Consider the following 27,355-nt stretch of genomic DNA (forward strand, 5'->3'; position numbering starts at 1 on the left):
AACAAACTTTCAGGCATCAGTTCCTGCTGTGGTGGCCATTTCCGGAGTGGACTTCGGGTGGAGTGAAGCAGCAGGGCCCAGGCCCCAGAATGGAAAATGAACTGATGTTTGGCCATTGCTGGAGCGGACTTGGGAGCAATTTGAACCGGCGAGGTCTGAGTCCAACAACAAAAAACGAACTACTGTTCGGCCAATTTCAGCACCAAGCCCAATTAAAAAGATTAAGGCATTAAGTCCGATAGTGAAGGATATGGCCCTTGTGGCTACGGGGGTCAGGGGGTATGGAGGGAAGGCTGGGGCGGGGTTCCGAGTTGGATGATCAGCCATGATCATAATAAATGGCGATGCAGGCTCGAAGGGCCGAATGGCCTACTCCTGCACCTATTTTCTATGTTTCTCTATGACCCAGTGTTCAGCTCTCTATTCCACTAGATTACTCGTCTAAACTGAACTGACTCTGCAGTTGCAGCCAGCGGCCATCGGGCTCCCGGATCGGCTTCACTCACCACTGAACTGGCTCTGTGTCTTTTCTCAGCCTTTGCAGAAAGTAGAGACGCTGCTGGGCTTTCTTTGCTATGGAGCTGATATTGAGGGACCAGATGAGATTCTCCGCCAGGTGAACACCAAGAAATTTGGTGCTTTTAATGATCTCTACGGAGAAGTCGTCGATGTTTATCGGAGAGTGGTTGTTCCATGTCCTCCTGAAGTCAACAACCATCTCTTTTGTTTTGTTGACATTCAGAGACAGGTTGTTGGCTCTGCACCAGTCCGTTAGCCGCTGCACCTCCTCTCTGTATGCTGACTCATTGTTCTTGCTGATGAGACCCACCACAGTCGTGTCATCGGCGAACTTGATGATGTGGTTCGAGCTGTGTGTTGCAGAACAGTCGTGGGTCAGCAGAGTGAACAGCAGTGGACTGAGCACACAGCCCTGGGGGGCCCCCGTGCTCAGTATGATGGTGTTGGAGATGCTGCTTCCAATCCGGACTGACTGAGGTCTCCCAGTCAGGAAGTCTAGGATCCAGTTGCAGAGGGAGGTGTTCAGGCCCAGTAGGCTCAGCTTTCCAATCAGTTTCTGAGGAATGATTGTGTTGAATGCTGAACTGAAGCCTATGAACAGCATTCGAACGTATGTGTCTTTTTTGTCCAGGTGGGTTAGGGCCAGGTGGCGGGTGATGTCAATGGCGTCGTCTGTTGAACGGTTGGGACGATACGTGAACTGCAGGGGGTCCAGTGAGGGGGGCAGCAGGGTCTTGATGTGCCTCATGACGAGCCTCTCAAAACACTTCATGATGATGGATGTGAGTGCAACGGGAGGGTAGTCGTTGAGGCAGGACACTGAAGACTTCTTCGGCATGGGGACGATGGTGGTGGCCTTGAAGCACGTAGGAACGACGGCACTGCTCAGTGAGATGTCAGTGAGAATCTCTGCTAGCTGGTCTGCACATCCTCTAGGCACTCTGCCAGGAGTATCGTCTGGTCCAGCAGCCTTCCGTGGGTTGACCCTGCACAGGGTTCTCCTCACATCGGCCACGGTAAGACACAGCACCTGGTCACTTGGAGGAGGGGTGGTCTTCCTCGCCGCCACGCCATTTTCCGCCTCAAAACGAGCATAGAAGTTGTTCAACACATCTGGGAGAAAGGCATCACAAGCACAGGCAGGTGGTGTTGTCTTGTAGTTGGTGATGTCCTGAATGCCCTTCCACATGTGCCGCGTGTCGCCGCTGTCCTAGAAGTGGCTGTGGATTTGCTGGGCATGTGCACGCTTTGCCTCTCTGATAGCATGGGACAGTTTGGCCCTTGCTGTGTTTAGGGCTGCCTCGTCGCCTGCTCTGAAGGCGGAGTCACGGGTCCTCAGCAGCGCACGCACCTCCGCGGTCATCCATGGCTTCTGGTTAGCGCGTGTAGTGATGGTCTTGGCCACAGTGACATCATCAATGCACTTGCTGATGTAGCTAGTCACTGATGCCGTTTACTCCTCTAAGTTGGTAGAGTCGCCATTGACTCTACCAACTATTATGTTTCGTTGTCTTATGGCTGCCTGCAAGAAGACAAATCTTAAGTTTTTATACATTACACATATCTGGGTGGCAGGTTGGAGATATGTCACTACCAAAGGAGGTGTAAGGTGCACCTTCCCTCCTGCTTAGCTTCCCTCCCACCACCACCCCACCGACCAGGGTCACGTGAAGCCATGGGAGCAGGTGGTGGATGATCGTACGAGCAGCTGGTGCATATCACAAGTCCTGGTTATGCGACCACTAATGCCAGGTAGAAAATCCCTGAAGAGTGTTGATAATGGCTGGGGTGACCCATCATGTGAAGACACTGCCCGGAAGAAGGCAATGACAAACTACTTCTGTAGAAAAATTTGCCAAGAACAATCATGGTCCTGGAAAGACCATGATCGTCTAAGACATACGACCCAGCACATAATGATGATGATACATACTTTGATAAATAATTTACTTTGAACTTCGTGGATTTAAAGGCAGTCTGCATTTTTATTTTCTTTCATTTAGAGATACAGCACAGTAACAAGCCCTCTCAGGCTCTTATAAGACCCAACGAATCCCACGCTACCCAATTACACCCCACATGACAGAGGCCCGAAGCATTTAGTCACTATAAATGCTGAGTAATAATGAATGGTAAGTGAGATGTTCCTAAGTCAGAATCAGATTTATTACCACTGGCTTTTAAGATATGAAATTTAAGTGAGCATTCATTTCGAGAGAACTAGAAGATAAAAGTATGTAAAGCTGAGGCTTTATAAGGCACTAATCAGACTGCATTTAGAGTATTGTGAGCAGTTTTGGGTCCCTTTCTAAGAAAGGGTGTGTTGGCATTGGAGAGGATCCAGAGGAGTTTCACAAGAATAAAAGGGCTAATGTTTGAGGAAAATTTGATGGCTCTTGGTCTGTACTTGCTGGAGTTTAGAAGAATGAGTGTGGATCTCTTTGACACCTATCGAATGTTGAAAGGGCTAATATGAGGGAACGTGCAGAGGATGTTTTCAATAGTGTGAGTGTGTAGAATCAAAGGGGATAGCCTAAGACTGCAAGGATGTTCCTTTAGAACAGAGATGAGAAGGGTGGTGAATATATAGAATTCATTGCCACTGATGGCTGTGGAGACCAAGGCATTGGGTATATTTAAAGTGGAAGTTGATGGGTTCTTGATCAAAGATTACGGGGAGAAGGTGGGAGAATGGAGTGAGAGGGATAATAAATCAGTTATGATGGAATGGGCCTAGGTCTTATTGTTTAAATGGGTTGTTTTGCAGCAGTACAGTGAAAAGCAAAAAAAAAAATTGTATGTTACAAGAAATAGTTCCAAACAAGGTAATGTTCATGGGTTCATAAACTGCTCAGAAATCTGATGGAGGGGGAGAAGAAATTGTTCCTAAAGCGTGAAGTGATTTACTTTGGAGCTTGAAGACAGAATACAGGGTTAATTGCAGGATTCTCAACAGAGGGATCTTGGGATTCACATCCATAAATCCCTCAAAGTTGCTGTGCAAGTTGATAAGGTTTTAGAGGGTGTATGGGCTGCTGGCCTTCAAGAGCCAAAAGATACTATTGCATCTCTATAAAACCCTGATAGATCACACCTGGAGCATTGTGTTCAGTTCTGGCTGCCTTGTTATAGGAAGATTGTAGAAGCTTTAGAGGGTGTAGATGGTATTTACCACCACACTACCTGGATTAGACAGCATGTCTTATGAGGATATGTAAGCGAGCTAGGGGTTTTTTTTTGGTGAGAAAGAGGAAGAGGAGTGATTTGATAGAGGTATACAAGATGATAAGAGGTGTTGACAGAATGGACAGCAGAGACATTTTCCCAGGATGGAAATGGAAACTTGATTCACTTTAAACATCAGCAACTGAAAACAGAATGAACATAAGTATCAGTGACAACAGTAAAACCAGACAATCTGGTTTGAAACGATCATCACAATTGTCTGCTTGTAATGTAATATGCCAGTAACTCAAATGGCATACGATGCCAATGGCATAACAGAAGCAAGGCTTTTGAAGCCAATTTATTCCGTTTTCATTCCCCGAGGATTAGAGTAAGACTTGTTCAAGCTTATATGTTAGCAGCATTTAAGAAATTTTTAGATACCAGTCATGGAGTCATACTGTAGAAAACCACAGCATAGAAACAAGCCTTTCAGCCCATCTAGCCCAAGCCAAACCATTTAAACTGCCTAGTCCCATCGACCTGCACCTGGACCACAGTCTTTCAGACTCCTCCCGTCCATGCACCTATCTAAACTTTCTTAAACGTTGAAATTGACCCTGCATACACAACTTGCTCTGAAAGTTCGTTCTACACTCTCACGACCCTCTGAGAGAAGAGGTTTCTCCTCATGTTCCCCTTTGACTTTTCATCTTTCACCCTTAACCTATGACCTCTCATTATTGTCTCACTCAATCTCAGTGGAAAATGCCTGCTTGCATTTACCCTATCTGTATTCCTCATAATTTTGTATAGGCACATGGATGATAGAAAAATTGAGGGTTATGTAGGAGGAAAGGGTTTGATTGATCTGAGAGTAGGTTAAAAGGTCAACACAATACCATGGGCTGAAGGGCCTGTACTGTGCTGTAATATTGTATGTTTATCTCTCCAACTGAGTTTAAAGTTGTCGCCATACATGTGGTTGCCTTAGCAAGTGGAATGGAAGACCCCTCCTACTCGTGCACCACGGCTGGCCAATGAGTTGTATTCTCGCACGGCTGCCTCTGTTTGAAGGACTTTCACATCAACGCCTTTGTTCTTAATGTAATCTAAAGTTCTGGAGGGAACCTGTGAAAGAAATGATAGCGAGAATGTCAAGAGCTGCTAGTACCCTTGGGCAATCGATATTGTTCAGCTTCTTATTTTGCAACTAAACCGCATTGACCACATCAAATACATCTAATGATGGGATGCTTTGAGACTCAAGAGACTGCGGATTCTAAACCAAGAGGCTTACTGAAGAATCCATGGTTGTGACTGAGGATTTCAGCTGTAGTGGTCCAAAACGGGATACCTAGTGATTCCTATCAGAGCTGCACACAGAGTTATCACTTATCGGCGCCATCTTGAAGCCAGAGGAACTGGACTGTTAACTGATTCCACAACCTATGGACCCACTTTCAAGGACTCTACAACTCATGTTTTCAGTTTTATTTATTATTATTATTACTATTATTATCATCGTATTCGCACAATTTGTCTACTTCTGCACATTGGTTGTTTGTCTATCTTTATGTGTATTTTTATTCTATTGTATTTCTTTGTTCTAGTGTGAATGCCTGCAAGGAAGTGAATCTCAGGGTAGCATATGGTGACATATATGTACTTTGATCATAAATTTACTTTGAACTTTGATGACTCTGGGCTTGGTGAGAGTATAGAGTAACACACACAAAACGCTGAAGGAACACACAGCATGAAAGTGAACAAACAGTTGACATTTTGGGCTGAGACCCTTCATCAGGACTGGAAAAGAAGGGGTAAGATGCCAGAATAAGAAGGTGGGGGGAGGGGAAGGAGGACCTGTCCTAGGCCGAGTACGTAAGCGCAATTATGAAGAAAGCACAGCAGTGCCTCAACTTCCTTAGGAGTTTGCAAAGATTAGGCATGATATCTAAAATTTTGACAAATGTCTATATGTAGTGGAGAGTACATTAACTGGCTACATCACAGCCTGGTATGGAAACACCAATGCCCTTGAACAGAAAATCCTACAAAAAGCAGTGGATAGGGCCCAGTCCATCACAGGTAAAGCCCTCCCCACCAATGAGCACATCTACATGAAACACTGTTGCAGGAAAGCAGCATCCATCATCAGGGACCCCCACCACCCAGGACATGCTCTCTTCTCACTGCTACCATCAGGAAGAAGGTACAGGAGCCTCAGGACCCACACCACCAGATTCAGGAACAGTTATTACCCTCAACCATCAGACTCCTGAACCAAAGGGGATAACTTTGCTCAACTTCACTTGCCTCATCATCGAAATGCTCCCACAATCAATGGACCCACTTTCAAGGACTCTTCATCTCATTTGATTATTTATTTATTATTATTATTTCTTTCATGTTGTATTTGCACAGTTTGTTGTCTTTTGAACACTGGCGTGATCTTTCATTAATTCTATTGTGGTTATTATTCAATTATGGATTTATTAACCATGCCTGCTGCACGCAAGAAAATAAATCTCAGTGTTGTATAGGGTGACATATGCATACTTCGATAATATGTTTACTTTGAACTGTTCAACCTAGAAGGTGATAGATTAATCCGCGCTGGGGAAGAAGGAATCTGATAAGGAGGGTGGACCATGGGAAAAATGGAAGAAGGAAGGGCCTTTGAGTACAATCCCAGAGACATCAAACACTAATCATGTTAGCACACACAAAATGCTGGAGGAACTAAGCAAGGCAAGCAGGATCTATGGAGGGGAATAAATAGCTGACACTTAGAGCCAAGACGCTTCATCAGGACTGGAAAGGAAGGGGACTTGCTGTGCTGAATTACTGCAGCATGTTGTGTGTGGTAACACAAGGAGGGTTTAAACACAAGAGATTCTACAGATGCTGAAAATTCAGAGCAAAACAGTCGACATTTTAGGCTGTGACCATTCATCAGGATATTGCTGGGTCTGACCTCTGCCCACTTTCTTTTTGCCCCCTTCCATTTCAGTACTAATGAATGATCTTGGTCAGAAACATCAACTTTTTCTTCTCTCCACAGACACTGTCTGACCTGCTGAATCCTCCAGCATATTGTATGTATTGCTCTGGATTTCCAACATCTGCAGAATCTTGTGTTTATGATGTGCTCCTGTGTTACTCCTCTCAGTCCTGGGATCATTCTTTTCAGGCATTATCCGTGGAGCAAAATGAACGGGCAACATTTTCGGTTGAGACCCTTCAACTGGGCATTTGAGTTCAGGTGAAAGGTTTCAATACAAAACATTGAAGAAATCCAGAGTAACACATTTTTTGCTCTGAATTTCTAGCAACTGCAGAATTGTACATTCTCCCTGCAACCCTGTGGGTTTCCTCCCACATTCCAAAGACATACGGATTAGGGTTTGGGGGGTGTAGGAAGCATGGTGGCACTTGTGGTCCCCCGCACGCCCCCCCAGCACAAATTTAGACTGCGTTGGTCGTTGACAGATCAGAATCATTATTGATCCCAGGGGAAATTGGTTTTTGTTACAGTTGCACCATAAATAATAAATAGTAATAAAACCATAAATAGTTAAATAGTAATATGTAAATTATGCCAGGAAATAAGTCCAGGAAAAATGTTGTGACATTTGTTAACTTTATGGCAACAGTGCAAGGGGAATACATGATAAATAAATATAGAGAAAAAAACTGAGTTACATTAAGTATATATATAAAGTAGTTAAGTTAAAACAAGTAGTGCAAAGAAAAGGAAATAAAAAAGTAGTGAGGTAATGTTCATGGGCTCAATGTCCATTTAGAAATCAGATGGCAGAGGGGAAGAAGCCATTCCTGAATTGCTGAGTGTGCGCCTTCAGGCTTCTGTACTGCCTTCCCAACAGTAAAAGTGTGAAGAGGGCATGTCCTGCGTGATGGGGATCCTTAATGATGAACACCACCTTCCTAAGGCACTGCTCCTTGAAGGTGCCTTGGATATTGCGGAGTCTGGTACCTATGATGGAGCTGACTAATTGTACAAGTTTCTGCAACTTATTTCAATCTTGTGCAGTAGCACCCCTCTCCCATACCTGACGATGATGCAGCCGGTCAGAATGCTCTCCATGGTACATATGTAGAAGTATTCAAGTGTTTTAGTTGGCCAACCAAATCTCCTCAAACCCTTAATGAAATATAGCCTAATATAGGCTAAGTCCAGGTTAGGTCCAGAGAGATATTGACCCCCGGGAACTTGAAATTTCTCATTCTCTCCACTTCTGATCCCGCTATGAGAATTGGTTTATATTCCCTCGACTTACCCTTCCTGAAGTCTACAACCAGCTCTTTGGTCTTGCTGAAGTTGAGTGCAAGGTTGTTGCTGTAATACCACTCCACTAACTTATATCTGCTCCTGTACGCCCTTTCGTCACCATCTGAAACTCTGCTAACAATGTTTGTATCATCAGCAAATTTATAGATGGCATTTGAGCTGTATTTTATGATGTTTCAATGTACCTGTAACAAATAAAGCTAATCTAATCTAATCTAATCTCAGAAGCATCCACCAAAGAAGGTGCAACAGCACCTTGACTTCCTTAGAAGCTGCACAGATTCAGCATGTCGTCTAAAACTTTGACAAACTTCTACTGATGCACAGTGTAGAGTATCAGTACAGATTGCATCATGGCTTGGTATGGAAACACCAATGTTCAAGAATAGAAAAGGGTACAGAAAGTGGTGGACACAGCCCAGTCCATCGCAGGCAAACCACTCCCCATCACTGAGCACATTTACATTGAGTGCTGCCACAATAAAGCAGCATCCATCATCATGGACCCCTGCCATCCAGGCCATGTTCCCTTGTCACTGCTACCACTGGGCAAGAGGTAGAGGAGCTGTAGGTCCCACACCACCAGGTAAGGAACAGTTATTACCTTACAGCCATCAGGCTCCTGAATCAGTGTGGATAACTTCACTTACCTCAACTCTGAACTGATTCCACAACCTTGGGACCCATTTTCAAGAACTGCACAACTCATAGTATCATCTATTTACTTCGTTTTATTTGCACAATTTGTTTTTCTTTTCAGAACACAGAACAGTACAGCACAAGAACAGGCCATTTGGCCCACAATGTTGGGCAGAAACAGCCAAAAAGCAAATCAAAAACACCCAAACTCTAATCCCTCCTACCTACAGCTTGTCTATATCTGTCCGTCTTCCTTACATCCATTTGCCTATCCAAACGTCTCTTAAAAGCCTCTAATGTACTTGCCTCTACCACCATAACAGGCAGCACATTCCAGGCATCTACGATGCTCTGAGTAAAAAACTTACCCCTCACATCCCCTTTGAACCTACCCACTCTCACCTTCAATGCATGCCCTCTGGTATTAGACTTTTCACATTTGCACATTGGCTCCTTGTCAGTATTTATGTACAATTTTTCATAAATTCTACTGTATTTCTTTATTTTCCTGTAAATTCCTGCAAGAAAATGAACCTCAGGGTAGAATATGATAAACATACCTATATTTTGGTAATACAGTTATGTTGACTTGACTTTGACTATAAAATACTTTGGAATATCCTGAATGATATAGTAAAATATTAAAATCCTTTTGTAGGAGATGATCTTCCTTTGCGGGATACCAACTGGACCTGCTTTCCATTAACAGAAGATTAAAAAAAGACAGATGACTTTCCAACAAGATCTAATTATGAAAGATGCTTTCCAGTCATCTGATTAAATGCCAGTTTACCGCTGCTTCAGTTTCCAGACTGTCTGGAAAGACTGAGTCTTGCAGTAAAAGGGAGTTGGCATGAATGCTGGTGCTACATCATATAAAGCAATCATCACCTGTCTGCTTAATTTAAAGCTTTGCATGTTAAAGCCGAGCTCAGAATGGGCCTCCAGATCACAAGTACGAATACTTGGGCCATCAGCAGTTAAGAGACTAAGATTAGATTAGCTTTATGTGTCACATGTATGTCGTAATATTGAAACAAACATCTCTGAGTATTGTTCCTCTCACATTGTGATACTCCCTCAGTACCATCCCTCCCACAGTGACCCTCCCTCAGTACCACCCCTCCCACAGTGGCCCCCCCCTCAGTACCACCTCTCCCAAAGTGATCCTCCCTCAGTACCACCCCTCCCAGAATCAGAATCAGGTTTATCATCACCGGTATGTGGCGTGAAATTTGTTAGCTTAGCAGCAGCAATTCAATGCAATACATAATCTAGCAGAGAGAGAGAAAAAATAATAATAAATAAAATAAAACAGAATAACAAACAAGTAAATCAATTCAATATATTGAATACATTATTAAACAATGTGCAAAAACAGAAATACTGCATATTGAAAAAAAGTGAGGTAGTGTCCAAAGCTTCAAAGTCCACTTAGGAATCGGATGGCAGAGAGGACAAGGCTGTTCCCGAATCACTGAGCGTGTGCCTTCAGGCTTCTGTATCTCCTACTTGATGGTAACAGTGAGAAAAGGGCATGCCCTGGGTGCTGGAGGTCTTTAATAATGGACGCTGCCTTTCTCAGACACTGCTCCCTAAAGATGTCCTGGGGACTTTGTAGGCTAGTGCCCAAGATATAGCTGACTAGATTTACAACCTTCTGCAGCTTCTTTCAGTCCTGTGCAGTAGCTCCCCCATACCAGACAGTGATGCAGCCTGTCAGCATGCTCTCCATGGTACAACTATAGAGGTTTCTGAGAGAATTTGTTGACATGCCAAATTGCTTCAAACTCCTAATAAAGTATAGCCACTGTCTTGCCTTCTTTATGACTACATCAATATGCTGGGACCAGGGGTTAGATCCTCAGAGATTTTGACACCCAGGAACTTGAAACTGCTCACTCTCTCCACTTCTGATCCCTCTATGAGGATTGGTATGTGTTCCTTTGTCTTAGCCTTGAAGTCCACCATCAGCTCTTTCGTCTTACTGACGTTGAGTGCCAGGTTGTTGCTGCGACACCATTCCACTAGTTGGCATATCTCACTCCTGTATGCCCTCTCGGCACCACCTGAGATTCTACCAACAATGGTTGTATGAAAGTAACTTTGACTTTGCTGGTCCACTGAACTCTTCCATCAGATTCCTGCTTCTTCAACCCTTTGCCTCTTCCACCTATCCCTTCCGAGCTTCTTGCTTCATTCTCCTCCCCACCCACCCACCTTCCCCCATCCCCTGTCACTTCCCAGCTTGTACTCCTTCCCCTCACCCAACCTTCTGCTTTCCTTTCCAGACTGGATGAAGGATTGAAACAGCAACTATTTATCCCTCTGCATTGATGCTGCCTGACCTGCCGAGCTCCTCCAGCATTTTGTGTTTGTTGCTCATTAGAATCAAAAGCATAGATGTAACCATTTACCCACAGGGTGTTGGCTGGAATAAATGCACTATACAAGATTCCTTCCAGTACTTTTTCTGAAATTGTCAGCACATTTTTTTCAAGAAAATATTCAGTTTCCTGGTTAGTGCATCATCTAACCTTCCTAGCACTGCTGATGTACACCCAGTGGTCACTTTAGTAGGTACAGGATTGGAACCCAGTCTGGTCTTCTGTAGCCCATGCATGTCAAGCTTCGATGTGTTGTGAGTTCAGACATGCTCTTCAGCATACCACTGTTGTAACCCATGGCTATTTGAGTTACTGTCACCTTCCTGTCAGCTTAAACCAGTCTGGCTATTCTCATCTAACCTCTCTCATTAACAAGGTGTTTTCTCCCACAAAACTACTGCTCACAGGATGATTTTTGTTTTTTGCACCACTCTCTGTAAAATGTTTTGTGTGAAAATCCCAGGAGAGCAGCAGTTTCAGAAGCACTCAAATTACACCTTCTGGCACCAACAATTATTCCACGGTCAGTCACTTAGATCACATTTCTTCCCCATTCTGATATTTGGTCCAAGCAGCAATTGAACCTCTTGACCATGTCTGCATACTTTAATGCATTGAATTGCTGCCACAGATTCGCACAGCATTGTAGTCCAAACAGCCTGTTGTCTTCTTCTTCTTAAGCCCATCACGCCTACTGAGGCATTAGCTGCTAACAACAGTCCAGAGCCCTCTGTCCTGAGCCAGTCTTTCAAGTCGTCCCCAGGGTGGCCCATCTCATGTCTGCATGGCAGAGATCCTTCTTTCCCAGGGATGAGGACTTTGGAGCTTCTCTTGGGACTTCTCTTGGCACTGGGTTTTTATGGGATGGGATTGCTAGTCCTCTGCCCAACCCTCCACCTTCTGCAGCCGATCTTGGGACTGTCCATGGCAGAATACCTGCATAGTGTTGTAATGTTCTATGTTCTATAATCTACAGCATTCACAGCCAATAAAATGCTTCTGTAACACAATCATTGTTGTACTGAAACACAGTCACTATTGAAAGTGAATCCATAGGCTGTGAACTCAGTCCATTGTTGAGGTGAGTGAAGCTCTCCACCCTAGTTCAGGAGCCTCGTGGTTGTAGGGTAATAACTATTCCTGAACCTAAGGCTCCTGTACCTCCTGACTCCCGTGTTATTTAAGGGATTCAGCACAGGGTTGATTTCAGACCAATGCGAAGATATTTAATTTAAATATCTTAGTTGGGATGCATGTCTAACTAACCCGGGTGCAACACTGGATTTCTCTAAGTGCTGAACTGATATGGAGAGGTCAAGAACAGTTTCAGGTTGGGTGGTGAGGTCTAGGCTAGAGTGTATCACTGAGACAGGGCCCAGGTCCTAAAGCAAGGCACAATCTGCTGTTTGGACAATTTAAATGCCAGCTCAGATAGACTGGAAAGGCAGGGTGTCAGGATCGGAGGCAAAAGTCAGGCTGATTTCGCTCGCTCTCCCACGTGCTAATTTCTCTCTTTACTGTGCTAAGGCTGTGAGACTGCCCCGGCTGCTGTGCTACATGTCTGTGAGCTTTGTAGCAATTTGCCCCGCTAATATGATGAACTGAGACCTAGGCCTTGGGCCTGCTCCAGGCTCCTCAAGGACTCAATTTGATTCGGAATGTTGTTGCTTCTATTGTTTGCGTGATTTGTGTTTTTTTTCTCTTTCTGTCTGCATTGGCGGTTGATCTTTCTTAAAATTGGGTCCTTTCAGGTTTCTTGCTTTGTGGCTGTCTGTAAGCAGACAAATCTCATGTTTGTATATACATACTTTGATAATATATATACTTTGAACTGGGTCAACGAGAGGAAAATTGGAACACTTCAGCTCTGAAGCGGAACTATTGGGAGGGTGGGAACTGCTGCCACCTTGTGATGGTGCTATGTACTTGCAATTCCCTTCTCTGATGAGATGTCGTATTTTCACTCTAACTTCACTCCCTGAGCTGGAGCTAATAACAGCTAAGGAGGTTCAGTCCGACAGGTTTTAGAGACTATTTCCTGTTTATAATCCAAACTTCACTAAATAGTGCTGCGTCTGGGATAGTACAGTAGCATAGTGGTTACCATAACACATTACAGCACCAGTGTTCAGGGTACAATTCCTGCTGCTGTCTGTAAAGAGTTTGTATGCTCTCCCTGCAACCACATGGGTTTCCTCCAGGTGCTCTGCTTTCCTCCTACGTCCAAAGACATACGGGTTAGAGTTTTTTGAGTTGTGAGTACGTTATGATGGTACCACTAGTGGACTGCTCCCCGCACCCCCCCCCCCCGCACATCCTCGGACTGTGTTGGTTGTTGACACAAATAATGCATTTCACTGTATGTTTTGATATACATGTGACAAACTCATTTTTATCTTTGAATATCGCTCTCAATTCTGGTTGCCCCGTTATTGGAAAGATGTGGCAGCCTTGGAGAAGGTACAAAAGAGGTTCACACTTGGATGACAGGTTGGACAAACTTGGGTTGTTTTCTCTGGAGCATCAGACGCTTGATAGAAGTATATAAAATCATGAGAGAAACAGACAGATAGCTGGTCCTTTTTCCCAGGGTCAAAATGCCCAATACATAAGGGCAAGGGTTCCCAACATGGGGTCCATGGACCCTTTGCTTAATGGTAGTGGTCCATGGCATAAAAAAGGTTGGGAACTCCTTTACTAGGGTATGCATTTAAGGTAAAAGAGGGAAAGTTTAATGTAGATGTACAGAGCAAGGTTTTTTTGCAGATAGTGCAGGGTACCTTGGGTGGTAGGGTGGAGATACATCTCTACCAAAGGAGGTGTAAGGAGCTCCTTCCCTCTGTTAACCTGCAGGTCACCCTTGGGCAAGATGTATCATCTGCTTAGTCCCCCAGTTGGGGTCATGTGAAGCCATGGGAGCAGGTGGTGGATGGTCCTATGAGCAGCCGGTGCATATCACAAGTCCTGGTTATGTGACCACTGACACCAAGCAGACAATCTCTGAAGAGTGGTGATAATGGCTGGGGTCACCTGCCTTGTAAAGATACTGTCCAGAAGTTGGCAAAGGTAAACCACTTCTGTAGAAAAGTTTGCCAAAAACAATCATGGTCAAAAGCCCATGATCATCCATGTTATACAACATGGCACATAACGAACGAATGGAGGGTGCCTGTAATGTGGGGGCAGATATGAGAGATGTGTTTAAGCAGGTCTTAGATGGGCATATGAATATACACAGAACAGAAGGATATGGACCATGTACAGGCCAAAGGGATTAGTGTCATTAGGCATCGTTAGTTTAATTAGAACTGCACAGCATCAAGGGCCAAGGAGCCTGTTGTTTTGCTGTACTGTTCCATGGTTTAATGCTAAATGACGTAAAGTGGCAAACGAAATTTGCAGTAACACCCTGTATAACTAAAGTGTTTGGGTCATCTGACTTGATTTTTAAATCAATTTATTCATTCACAGGATGCCAAGGCTGGAAAGCAGGGAATTTCCCTCCTTCCCTGAAAGATAGTCATCAATCGTTACAGTGCTAAGCATTTTCAAGACTCAAGATTCTTTAATATACTTTCCCATAAACAAGTGTAAAAGAGAAATAAATAATTGTTATTCTGGATCCGATGCAGCACAACAAATACAGTAAGACAAAGGACACAATAAGTGTAAATCATAAGATAGGTAATATACATAGATTGACTGTATGTCTACAAAATGACGCTAGGCACAGTAGTGTCTATACTGATAAAGTAGTGATGGTTGTGGGTAGGTTAGTGGGTGAAGGTGTTGATCAGATTTATTGCTTGGGGAAAGTAACTGTATTTGAGTCTGGTGGTCCTTGGATATTAAAACCCCAAATTTAGTTGACATTCCTGAGTTTAAATCCCCTTATTGCTGGGAAGGAATTTTAACCTCGGTATATACTCGGTCAGTATTCTATTGGTACCTCCTGTACCTAATAAAGTGGCCGCTTAGTTTACATTCGTATTCTTCTGCTGCTGTAGCCCATCCACTTCAAGGTTCGACATGTCATGTATTGAGATGCTCTTTTGTGCCTCACTGTTGAAATGCATGGTTATTTGAGTTACTGTCATCTTCCTGTCAGCTTGAACCAGTCTGGCTATTCGCTTCTGACCTCTCTCATAAACAAAGTGTTTTCATCTACAGAACTGCCACTCAATGGATTTTTTTTTGTTTTTCACACCATTCTCTGTAAATTCTAGAGACTGTTATGCATGAAAATCCCAGGAAATCAGCAGTTTCTGAGGTACTCAAATCACCCCATATGGTAACAACAGTCAAAGTCACTTAGGTCACATTTCTTCCTCATTCTGATATTTGGTCTGAAGAACAACCGAAGCAGACTCGATGGGCCGAATGATCTAATTCTGCTCCTATGTCTTATGGTCCTTAGGGTAGATACATTGCTGTGGATTAACACTGTTGGCTCACTGCCCCTTCCGCATATTCTCTGCCTAGGTTACTGTGGATGCCATTCACCCACACACTCCTTTATACAGACATCCAGGATCTAGCCTTCCAAACTCCAGGATGTCCTTATTCTCCTCAGTGCACAGGAATGCCGTGATTTCCATTGCTCTACCAGACACCACTACTGCCCCATTCAATTGACGAATGATTATGTCTAAGTGCAGTCAACTATTTCAATAAAACACTCACCTGCAAAGCCTGGCTCATTCCACGGCCGATAACTAGTGTCTCAATCCCCTTGTTAATGATTTCCTCCAGGTCGGATGCCTGCACGCCAGGGTGGTGCTAAACAGGAGAGTGAACAACCATTAAGGGACTTGTTAAAACTTTTCTTGCTTGTTTTCACTTGTCAGCTGTGGCTCATTGGGAGGCAATCCTGACAAGAAGTTCAGGACCTTGAGGTTCATGTTGCACATGTTACTGGATTCTGGTTACCCTTTTTTTTGCTGTTTTTGAGCAGTTTGGGAACTGCAGCGCTTTGGTGAAGACTGGCTCTGCTGCCTGCAGTTGGCTGGTGCCGCTGAACTGAACTAGAGTAGAGGGGTGTCCTTTTAGAATGGAGATGAGAAGGAACTTCTTTGGCCAGAGGGTGTTGAACCTGTGGACTTCATTCCCACAGGCAGCTGTGGAAGCTAAGTCATTGGATACATTCAAAGTGGAGTTTGATAGGTTCTTAATTAATCAGGACATGAAAGGATACGGAGAGAAGGCAGGAGATTGGGGCTGATGGCAAAAACAGATCAGCTAACATGAAATGGCGGAGCAGACTCGATGAGCCAAATGGCCTAATTCAGCTCCTATATCTTATAGTCTCAAACTGAATACTCCTGGACTCCTGGTTTGATGTTTGATATTCTATGTGTTGTTCCACTCGCTTTTTGAATTTGTGCAACTTGTTCTTTTTTTGCATGTTGGGTGTTGGATGTTTTTCTAGAACCGGGTTCCGTGGTGTTTCTTTGTTCTGTGGCTGCCTAGGGAAGGATGAATCTCACAGTGGTATTCTGTTTTCATACTTTGATAATAAATGTACTTTGAACTTTATTCTGGAAAATTGAACACCAAGTCTGAATCTGAACTGTGGTTCAGGGAGCAAATGTGACGCTCTTTAAGACAGTAAACTAAAGCTATACCTTCAGTGGCCACCTTATTAGGGACACCAGTACCCCTGCTCATTAATGCAAGCATCTAATCAGCCAATCATGTGGCAGCAACTCAATGCATTAAAGTATGCAGACATGGTCAAAAAGTTCAATTGCTGCTTGGACCAAATATCAGAATGGGGAAGAAATGTGATCTAAGTGACTTTGACCATGGAATGATTGTTGGTGCCAGACGGTGTAATATGAGTGCCTCTGAAACTGCTGCTCTCCTGGGATTTTCACACAAAATATTTTACAGAGGGAGGTGCAAAAAACAAAAATCATCCTGTGAGCAGTAGTTTTGTGGGAGAAAACACCTTGTTGATGAGAGAGGTTAGATGAGAATGGCCAGACTGGTTTAAGCTGACAGGAAGGTGACAGTAACTCAAATAGCCATGGGTTACAACAGTGGTATGCAGAACAGCATGTCTGAACTCACAATACATTGAAGCTTGACATGCATGGGCTACAGAAGACCAGACTGGGTTCCAATCCTGTACCTACTAAAGTGGCCACTGGGTGTACATCAGCAGTGCTAGGAAGGTTAGATGATGCACTAACCAGGAAACTGAATATTTTCTTGAAAAACATGTGCTGACAATTTCAGAAAAAGTACTGGAAGGAATCTTGTATAGTGCATTTATTCCAGCCAACACCCTGTGGGTAAATGGTTACATCTATGCTTTTGATTCTAATGAGCAACAAACACAAAATGCTGGAGGAGCTCGGCAGGTCAGGCAGCATCAATGCAGAGGGATAAATAGTTGCTGTTTCAATCCTTCATCCAGTCTGGAAAGGAAAGCAGAAGGTGGGGTGAGGGGAAGGAGTACAAGCTGGGAAGTGACAGGGGATGGGGGAAGGTGGGTGGGTGGGGAGGAGGATGAAGCAAGAAGCTGGGAAGGGATAGGTGGAAGAGGCAAAGGGTTGAAGAAGCAGGAATCTGATGGAAGAGTTCAGTGGACCAGCAAAGTCAAAGTTACTTTCACTTTGACTTTGTGGAGATTTGGGTGTGGAAGGCTCCTCCCCCACCCCCATTCTAATACCGTTCTACATTAGCACCATCGAGATGTCCTGTCTGGTTCATAGTCATACTTTATTGATCCCGGGAGAGATTGGTTGATCCTGGGGGAAATTAGTTGCATCATTGTGTGGTTATAGAAGCTGCAAGCTATCAGACTGCAAGTCCCAACACAGGATAGTAAAACCCATCGGAGGATCACCTAGATCGACCTCCCCTATTTGTGAAATTTACTGGTAGTGTTGTATACGAGGAGCTAGAAGCATTGTTGAGCATCCCTACCACCCATCCCACAATCTCTGACCCACTACCATCAGGAAAGAGGTACAGGAGCATCAGGACTATGACCGTCAGACTGGGTAACAACTTCTTCCCTCAGACGAATGAACATCCTGCCACCAACCAAGGTCTTGTACTGTGGTGTGCTTTACTACATGCGTTTTGAATTATATTTTATTAACTTATTTGTAATAATGTTTTGTTTTAGGTGCTGTGTGTGCTATATTTATTTGGGAGCACCGTGGTCCAGAGAAATGTTGTTCATTTGGTTGTATATATGCACAGTCAAATGACAATAAACATGAATTTATTATCAAAATACATATATGTCACCATATACTACCTTGAGATTCATTTTCTTGCAGGCATTTATGGGGAATATATAAATATAATAGAATTTATGAAAAACTATGCATAAACAAAGACTTAACAAAGAAACTATGTGCAAAAGAAGACAAATTATGCGAAAATATACAGAGAACATGAGATGAAGAGTCCTTAAAATTGAGTCCATAGGTTGTGGAAACAATTCAGAGTTGAGGTGAGTGAAGTTGCCCATGCTGGTTCAGGAGCCTGATGATTAAAGGGCAATAACTGTTCCTGAACATGATGCTGCGTATCTCCTTCCTGATGACAGCAGCAAGAAGATGGTGGGTGTTCTTGAAGATGGATGTTGCTTTAGGAGGGAGGTGATGGGTAGGTGAGAAGGGAAAGTGTGATAGGGGAACCAGAATAGAGAATGGTAAAAAAAAAAGAGAACGGGGGAAGATGGAGAAATTGCTGCTCATTGCAGTGAATGTGATTTCATATTCACTGCTCTATAACGGAACAAGTCACCAGAGGAAGTGGTTCAAGCGGGTAGAATAACAACATTTAAGAAACAGTAGGAGTAGGCCATCTGGCCTCTTGAGCCTGCTCCACATGCAATAAGATCATGGCTGATCTGGCCATGGACTCATCTCCACCTACTTGCCTTTTCCCCATAACCCTTAATTCCCCTATTATGCAAAAATCTATCCAACTTGTCTTAAATATATTTATTGATGTAGCCTCCACAGCTTCATTGGGCACAGAACTCCACAGATTCACCACTCTTTGGGAACAGCAGTTGCTCCTCATCTCTCTCCTAAATCTACTCCTCTGAATCTTGAGGCTATGACCCCTAGTTCTCGTCTCACCCACCAGTGGAAACAACTTTCCTGCCTTTATCTTATCTATCCCTTTCGTAATTAGAAACATAGAAAAACCTACAGCACAATACAGGCCCTTCGGCCCACAAAGCTGTGCCGAACATGTCCTTAGAAATTACCGAGGGTTACCCATAACCCTCTATTTTTCTAAGCTCCATGTACCTATCCGGGAGTCTCTTAAAAGACCCAATCATATCCACCTCTACCACCATTGCCGGCAGCCCATTCCACACACTCCCCACTCTCTGCATAAAAAACTTACCCCTGACATCTCCTCTGTACCTACTTCCAAGCACCTTAAAACGGTGCCCTCTTGTGCTAGCCATTTCAGCCCTGGGATAAAGTCTCTGACTATCCACACGATCTATGCCTCTCATCATCTTGTACACCTCTATCAGATCATCTTATATATTTTATATGGCTCTATAAGATCTCCTCTCATTCTTTTGAATTCCAGTGAGTATAGTTTCAGGTGACTCAATCTCTCCTCATAATCCTCATCTCTGGAATCAACCTGGTGAACCTCCTCTGCACCACCTCCAAAGCCAGTATATTCTTCTTCAAGTAAGGAGACCAGAACTGCATGCAGTTCTCCAGGTGCGGCCTCACCAGTACCCTGTACAGTTGCAGCATAACCTCCCTGCTCTTAGATTCAATCTCTCTCGCAATGAAGGCCAGCATTCCATTTGCCTTCTTGATAGCCTACTGCATCTGCAAACCAACCTTTTGTGATTCATGCACAAGCACTCCCAAGTCCCTCTGCACAGCAGCATGCTACAATTTTTTACCATTTAAATAATAATCTGCTCTTTCATTTTTTCTTCCAAAGTGGATGACCTCGTATTTACCAATATTGTACTCCATCTGCCAGACCCTTGCCCACTCACTTAACCTATCTATATCTCTCTGTAGATTCGCCCTATCTTCTGCACAATTTGCTTTTCCACTCAATTTAGTATCATCAGCAAACTTAGATACATTACACTTGGTCCCCACTTCCAGATCATTAATGTATATCATGAACACAGTTACAGGCCCAGCACTGACCCCTGCGGCACACTGCTAACCACTGATTGCCAACCAGAGTAACACCCATGTATCCCAACTCTCTGCTTTCTATTAGTTAACCAATCCTCAATCCATGCTAATACATCACCTCCAACTCTTATGCATCTGCTATGTATTTAAAATACATTTGGACAAGAATGTGAATAGGAAAGGTTTAGAGGGAAAGGGGCAAAACATGCGCAAATGGGATTAACTTGGCAAACATGGGCATATTATATTGGCAATGGAATGTGAGGCGACCCTTGTAGGCAACCTCCAGCACATCCTGGGGTTCTTTGTTAATGCAAATGACGAATTTCACTGTGCGTGTGACAAATAGATGAATCAGAATCTCATTTGAATCTCATGTGGTTGACATGGATGAACTGCTTTTGTTCCTTCTCCTTCTCCCTCTCCCCCTCCCTCCCTCCTTCCTGCCCCCCCCACCAACCACAGGGTAAAAGGGTGAATTGCTCCAACTCCTTCCTCTTTCACGCTGCACGCACTCTGACTTACATCTGTACCCGTCTCTCTCCAGTCCCAGGGCCGACTCCCGCCTGGCCAGACCTTGCAATCCTTATAGGCTGTGGGACAGTCCTGCACCTTCATCCGACCCCACGAGAGTGAAGCTATCTGTGGAGACTTCATGGTGGTAAGGGAGCAGGGCCTGGAAGAGATCCTCAGTCTGACATTAAAACAGCACAGTGGGAATAACCACACGATTTCGCTTAGACAGTAAGTTGCACGGTCAGTTTATGGTAATGTGGGCTGCCTTTTATCTGCCTGCTGATACAATCTAAAAATCCGCTTTTAAGCAGCACAGATGGCTAAACAGTGAAAGCTAACCTTGACAGAGAAGTCCACATCATGGTTACTAATAAACAATATTAAAAAATCCACAATACACAGGAGATCACTCATCCTTAAGCCGTTCTGGTACGTCTGTCCGTACGTCTATATGTATGTATGTATGTATTTATTTAAGAGCTACAGAGCAGAACAGGCCCTTCCAGCCCAATGAGCCACACTGTCCAGCAAACCACCTACTTAATCCTAACCTACTCACAGGACAATTTACTTTTTTTTTTGGCGTGTGCCTGCGTGCATGCGAGTCTGTGCGTCTCCGTGTGCGCGCGTCTGTGTACATCCGTGATGATGGATTTTTCATGGCTTTTTACAAGGCACAGAGCGAGAGAGAGACTATGTGGCGAGCCACTCCTCACACAGACATTTTCGCAGTATTTTCCCTTTGTTTTACGAGGTCGAGTTGCGGTCTCGACACTCAACCCGGCATGGATGGAAAGTGTACTCAGAGGTGGACCCGACTAGTTTCGAACCCGGGAACCTCTACTCCCGGGTCCGGCGCCAATGTCGTTACGGCACCAGCCGGCCACAGGACAATTTACAATGACCAATTAACCTACCAACTGGTAGGTCTTTGGATTGTGGGTGGAATTGATTGAAGTTATTTAGCGTCCTAATGTATGTCTATCCATCTATTCCCCTAGAGTTCTTCCCCTGGCCTATTCTTCTCCTGAGAATTGTCCGCACCCGAACAGTTCACAAGTTGGAAATGTGGCAGCCATTAGATAAAACAGATAAAAATACTGTATTCAATAACTCTGCTGTTCTACGGTCAGAACGTAAGATCAAAGAGTCAGAGCATAGATACAGGTCCTTTGGCACAACCAGTTAATGCCATCCATGATGCCCACCCATCTAGTCCAATTTCCTGCATTCGGGCCATATCCCTCCAGGGCCCTCCCCTCCATCCAGCTATCCAAATGTTTCTTAAAATGATACTATTACACCTGCCTCACCCACTTCCTTTGGCAGCTTATTCCATATACTCATCATCCTCTGGGTGAAAAAGTTGCCCCTCAAGTCCCTCTTAAATCCCTCCACTCTCACTTTAAACCTATGTCCTCTGGTACTTGATTCCCCAACCCTGGGGTGTCTCTGCCTATGCCCCTCCAGCCTCCAGTCTCTGGCATCTTGCTTCAACTTTCAGTCTTCTGGGTACTGACGGCTGGACTATGGTATCCTGAACTCCAGGCTCGCCGACTGACATTCTTGCACTCTTCTGGTCAATTACCCTGCTTTATACTGTATAGTTGACTCTAGGTAGCCACTAAACAGGCACAGCACATCCTTCCAGTTGTAAAAGCATGTGTCTAAGTCACAATACAATGCGGCATCAGTTTCCAATCCATATTCCCTGTTCCAACATATTGGTCCATGGCTTCCTCTTCTGCCACAATGAGGCTGCTCTCAGAGTGAAGGAGCAACGCATCATATTCCATCTGGGTAGCCTTCAACCTGAAGACATGGACACTGATTTCTCCAACTTCTGGTAATTTCTTTTCCCTCCCGCTTCCTTCTTCTTCATTTCCCCACTCTGGCATTTTACCTCTTCTCCTCACCTGCCTATCATCTCCTTCTGGTGCCCCCCCCCCCACTTCCCTTTCCACCACAGTCCACTCTCCTCTCCTATTGGATTCCTCCTTCTATACAGTATGGACTGTACAGTTAGTAACATCGTTTTAAGGTGATTGAAAAACCTATTGCTACTCAAATGACGAATTTTGAAGCAACTCTGGTTGCTGGTGCAATTCCTGTTTAAGACAGTGGAAGAGAGAATGCTGCGCTGGTTTAAAAGTTTGCTTAAGGATATGTGTTTTTCGACTCTCAATACCATCCCTACTGTAAAGTATGGTGGAGGTAGCATCATACGATGGGAATACTTTTCAGTAGCAAGGACTGGAAATCTGGTCAGGAATGATGGAAAGATGAATGAGATCATGGATAAAAACCTGCTAGCCTCTGTTAGACAGTTTAAACAGGGGAGGAATTCTGTCTTTCAGCAGGACAATGACCAAAGCACACTGCTAGCGCAAGCATAGAGTGGCTTCAAATTAAGAAAATTGATGTCCTTGACCAGCTCGGAGTTCGGAACTTAACATGATTGAACATCTCTGGCAAGACATTAAGACAGCTGTCCACCACTACTTCCCAACTAACCTGGCATAGATTGAGCAATCTTAATAGGCAAATCTTGCTCCATCATGTTGTGCAAAGCATACAGAATTAGCCAAAAGACTGTAATAATTGTGAGAGGTGGTTCAACTAAGTACTGAGCAAGGAGGTATGAATAGTTTTGAACTGCTGACATTTCAGTCTTTTTGAATTTTTAGTTTTTCATGCTTTACAATTTTCCCTGTTCTTTGGGCTCTACTGTGAAAAAAATAGAATGTGATTCACACATAAAAATTCTCAGTTAAATTGATCAATTATGTGAACAAAATGTCGGGACTGAATACTTTTACAAGGCACAGTATTAAGTTCATCCACCATTCCTTTGATACCCATTACTATACCTTCATCATCATTTTCCAGCAGCGCAATATCCACTCTTGCCTCTTTTAGTCTTTATATAATTGAAAAAGCTTTTGGTATCCTCTTTTATATTATTGCTTAGCTTACCTTTGTATTTCATCTCTTCTCTCCTTTGGCTTTTTAGAAACTGTTGGTTTCTAAGGTTCCCAATCTTCTAAAACTTCCCTCTAATTTTTGCTATATTATATGCCCTCTCTTTTCCTTTTAAGCTGTCTTCAAATTCCCTTGTCAGCCACAGTTGCCTTACCCTCCCTTTAAAATACTTCTTCATCTTTGGGGTATACTTGTCCTGCGCCTTCTGAATTGTTCCCAGAAATTCCAACCATTGCTGTTCTGCCATCATCTCTGCGTGTGAGCTCTTCCAATCAACTTTGGGCAGCTTCTCTCTCATGCCTCTGTAATTCCCTTTATTCCACTGTAACATTTATACATCTGACTTTATCTTCTCCCTCTCAAACTGCAGGATGAATTCTATCATATTGTGAGCTGCCTTAACGACTGTCGCCCAGTAGCACACACATCTACAGTGATGAAATTCTTTGAAAGGTTGGTCATGACTAGACTAAACTCCTGCCTCAGCAAGGACCTGGACCCACTGCAACTTGCCTATCACCACAATAGATCAATGGCAGTTACAATCTCAACGGCTCTTCACGTGGCTTTAGACCAGCTGGACAACACAAACACCTACAGTGGCATGCAAAAGTTTGGGCACTCCTGGTCAAAATTTCTGTTAATGTGAATAGCTAAGCAAGTAAAAGATGACCTGATTTCCAAAAGGCATAAAGTTAAAGATGAAACATTCTTTTCACCATTTTAAGCAAGATTAGTGTATTATTTTTGTTTTGTACAATTTTAGAGTGAAAAAAGTAAAGGAGCACCATGCAAATGTTTGGGCACCCCAAGAGATTTGAACTCTTAGATAACTTTTACCAAGGTCTCAGACCTTAATTAGCTTGTTAGGGCTATGGCTTGTTCACAATCATCGTTAGGAAAGGCCAGGTGATGCAAATTTCAAAGCTTTATAATACACTCCTCAAACCTTGTCCCAACAATTAGCAACCATGGGCTCCTCTAAACAGCTGCCTAGAACTCTGAAAATTAAAATAAATGATGCCCACAAAGCAGGAGAAGGCTATAAGAAGATAGAAAACCGTTTGCAGGTAGCCGTTTCCTCAGTTCGTAATGTAATTAAGAAATAGCAGTTAACGGGAACAGTGGAGGTCGAATTGAGGTCTGAAAGACCAAGAAAACTTTCCGAGAGAACTGCTCGCAGGATTGCTAGAAGGGCAAATGAAAACCCCCGTTTGACTGCAAAAGACCTTCAGGAAGATTTAGCAGACTCTGGAGTGGTGGTGCACCGTTCTACTGTGCAGCGACACCTACACAAATATGACCTTGATGGAAGAGTCATCAGAAGAAAACCTTTCCTGCGTCCCCACCACAAAATTCAGCGTCAGAAGTTTGCAAAGGAACATCTAAGCAAGCCTGATGCATTTTGGAAACAAGTCCTGTGGACTGATGAAGTTAAAATAGAACATTTTGGCCGCAATGAGCAAAGGTATGTTTGGAGAAAAATGGGTGCAGAATTTCATGAAAAGAACACCTCTCCAACTGTTAAGCACGGGGGTGGATCGAACATGCTTTGGGCTTGTGTTGCAGCCAGTGGCACGGGGAACGTTTACTGGTAGAGGGAAGAATGAATTCAATTAAATACCAGCAAATTCTGGAAGCAAACATCACACTGTCTGTGGAAAAAAAAAAGCTGAAGATGAAAAGAGGATAGCTTCTACAACAGGATAATGATCCTAAACACACCTCAAAATCCACAATGGACTACCTCAAGAGGCGCAAGCTGAAGGTTTTGCCATGGTCCTCACAGTCCCCTGACCTAAACATCATCGAAAATCTGTGGATAGACCTCGAAAGAGCAGTGCATGCAAGACAGCCCAAGAATCTCACAGAACTAGAAGCCTTTTGCAAGGAAGAATGGGCGAAACTCCCCCAAACAAGAACTGAAAGACTCTTAGCTGGCTACAGAAAGCGTTTACAAGCTATGATACTTGCCAAAGGGGGTGTTACTATGTACTGACCATGGAGGGTGCCCAAACTTTTGCTTTGGGCCCTTTTCCTTTTTTGTTATTTTGAAACTGTAAAAGATGGAAATAAAAAAAGTAATCTTGCTTAAAATATTAAAGAAATGTGTCATCTTTAACTTTATGCCTTTTGGAAATCAGGTCATCTTTTACTCGCCTAGCTATTCACAGTAACAGAAATTTTGACCGGGGTGCCCAAACTTTTGCATGCCACTGTACGTCAGGATGTTATTCATCGACTATACCTCAACACTTAATACCATCATTCCTACAATCCTGATTGAGAAGTTACAGAACCCGGGCCTCTGCACCTCCCTCCGCAACTGGATCCTCGACTTCCTAACCGGAAGACCACAACCTGTGTGGATTGGTGATAACTTCTCTTCCTTGCTGACGATTAACACTGGTACACCTCAGGGGTGTGTGCTTAGTCCACTGCTCTACTCTCTCTATACTGATGACTGTGTGGCTAGGCATAGCTCAAATACCATCTATAAATTTGCTGATAATACAATCATTGTTAGTAGAATCTCAGATGGTGACGAGAGGGCGTACAGGAGTGAGATATGCCAACTAGTGGAGTGGTGTCGCAGCAACAACCTGGCACTCAACGTCAGTAAGACGAAAGAGCTGATTGTGGACTTCAGGAAGGGTAAGATGAAGGAACACATACCAATCCTCATAGAGGGATCAGAAGTGGACAGAGTGAGCAGTTTCAAGTTCCTGGGTGTCAAGATCAATTTAGAAAGAAGGCAAGACAATGACTATACTTCATTAGGAGTTTGAGGGGATTTGGTATATCAACAAATACACTCAAAAACTTTCATAGATGTACCGTGGAGAGCATTCAGACAGGCTGCATCACTGTCTGGTATGGGGGAGGGGGCTACTGCACGGGACTGAAAGAACTGCAGTGGGTTGTAAATTTAGTTGGCTCCATCTTGGGTACTTGCCTACAAAGTAACCAGGATATCTTCAAGGAGCGGTGTCTCAGAAAGGCAGCGTCCATTATTAAGGACCTCCAGCATCCAGGGCATGCCCTTTTCTCACTGTTACCATCAGGTAGGAGGTACAAAAGCCTGAAGGCACACACTCAGCGATTCAGGAACAGCTTCTTCCCCTCTACCATCCAATTTACTAAATGGACATTGAACCCTTAAATACTACCTCAGTTTTTAATATAAATTATTTCAGTTTTTTTCATGATTTTTAATCCATAGTATACCAGAATTTATTTATTATAATAATTTTTCTTCTATATTATGTATCGCATTGAATTGCTGCTGCTGAGTTAACAAATTTCACGACACATGCCAGTGATATTAAACCTGATTCTGATTCAGATATTGAAAATCCCCCATCACTATCGTAGCATTTCCCTTTTTACTTGCCTATTGTAATTTGCATCCAGCTTCCTGACCTTTTGCTTGGAGGTCTGTAGATAACTCCCATGAGGGTCCTAATACATAGATAAAACTTATCCTTGATCCTTGAATATTGTGTGCAAATTGGTTACTATATTATACTTTAAAAGGACTCTGCTGGCTACAATAAGCTTTAGGATGTGATGATCCGTGGCAGGCTGCTAGAAGTGCATAGCCTCAGTTAAGAATTTCCTGAAATACAATTCTTTGAGACAGATAAGCTTCAATAGTAACATTTACATTTCAG

At 43.6% G+C, this 27,355-nt stretch overlaps 1 protein-coding gene across 6 annotated transcripts in view; it reads right to left on the reverse strand.

The window, feature by feature from the left end:
* Positions 1-2,484: 2,484 nt before the first annotated feature.
* Positions 2,485-27,355, reverse strand: part of aamdc (adipogenesis associated, Mth938 domain containing) — a 35,633-nt gene continuing 10,762 nt past the window's right edge. For 4 of the 6 annotated variants that reach the window (XM_072262567.1, XM_072262565.1, XM_072262561.1 and 1 more), the window contains 3 exons: positions 20,709-20,859; positions 15,709-15,804; positions 2,485-4,815 (listed from right to left, as the gene is read on the reverse strand). In XM_072262567.1, coding sequence (XP_072118668.1) covers positions 4,675-4,815; positions 15,709-15,804; positions 20,709-20,840 — 369 coding nt within the window. In that variant the 5' untranslated portion in view covers positions 20,841-20,859 and the 3' untranslated portion in view covers positions 2,485-4,674. Of the gene's footprint in view, positions 4,816-15,708; positions 15,805-20,708; positions 20,878-27,355 lie in introns of all 6 variants that reach the window. The other 2 variants (XM_072262566.1, XM_072262562.1) reach the window with 1 other exon arrangement.

The sequence above is a fragment of the Mobula birostris genome, chromosome 7 (genome assembly GCF_030028105.1).
Source record: "Mobula birostris isolate sMobBir1 chromosome 7, sMobBir1.hap1, whole genome shotgun sequence".
Lineage (NCBI taxonomy): Eukaryota > Metazoa > Chordata > Chondrichthyes > Myliobatiformes > Myliobatidae > Mobula > Mobula birostris.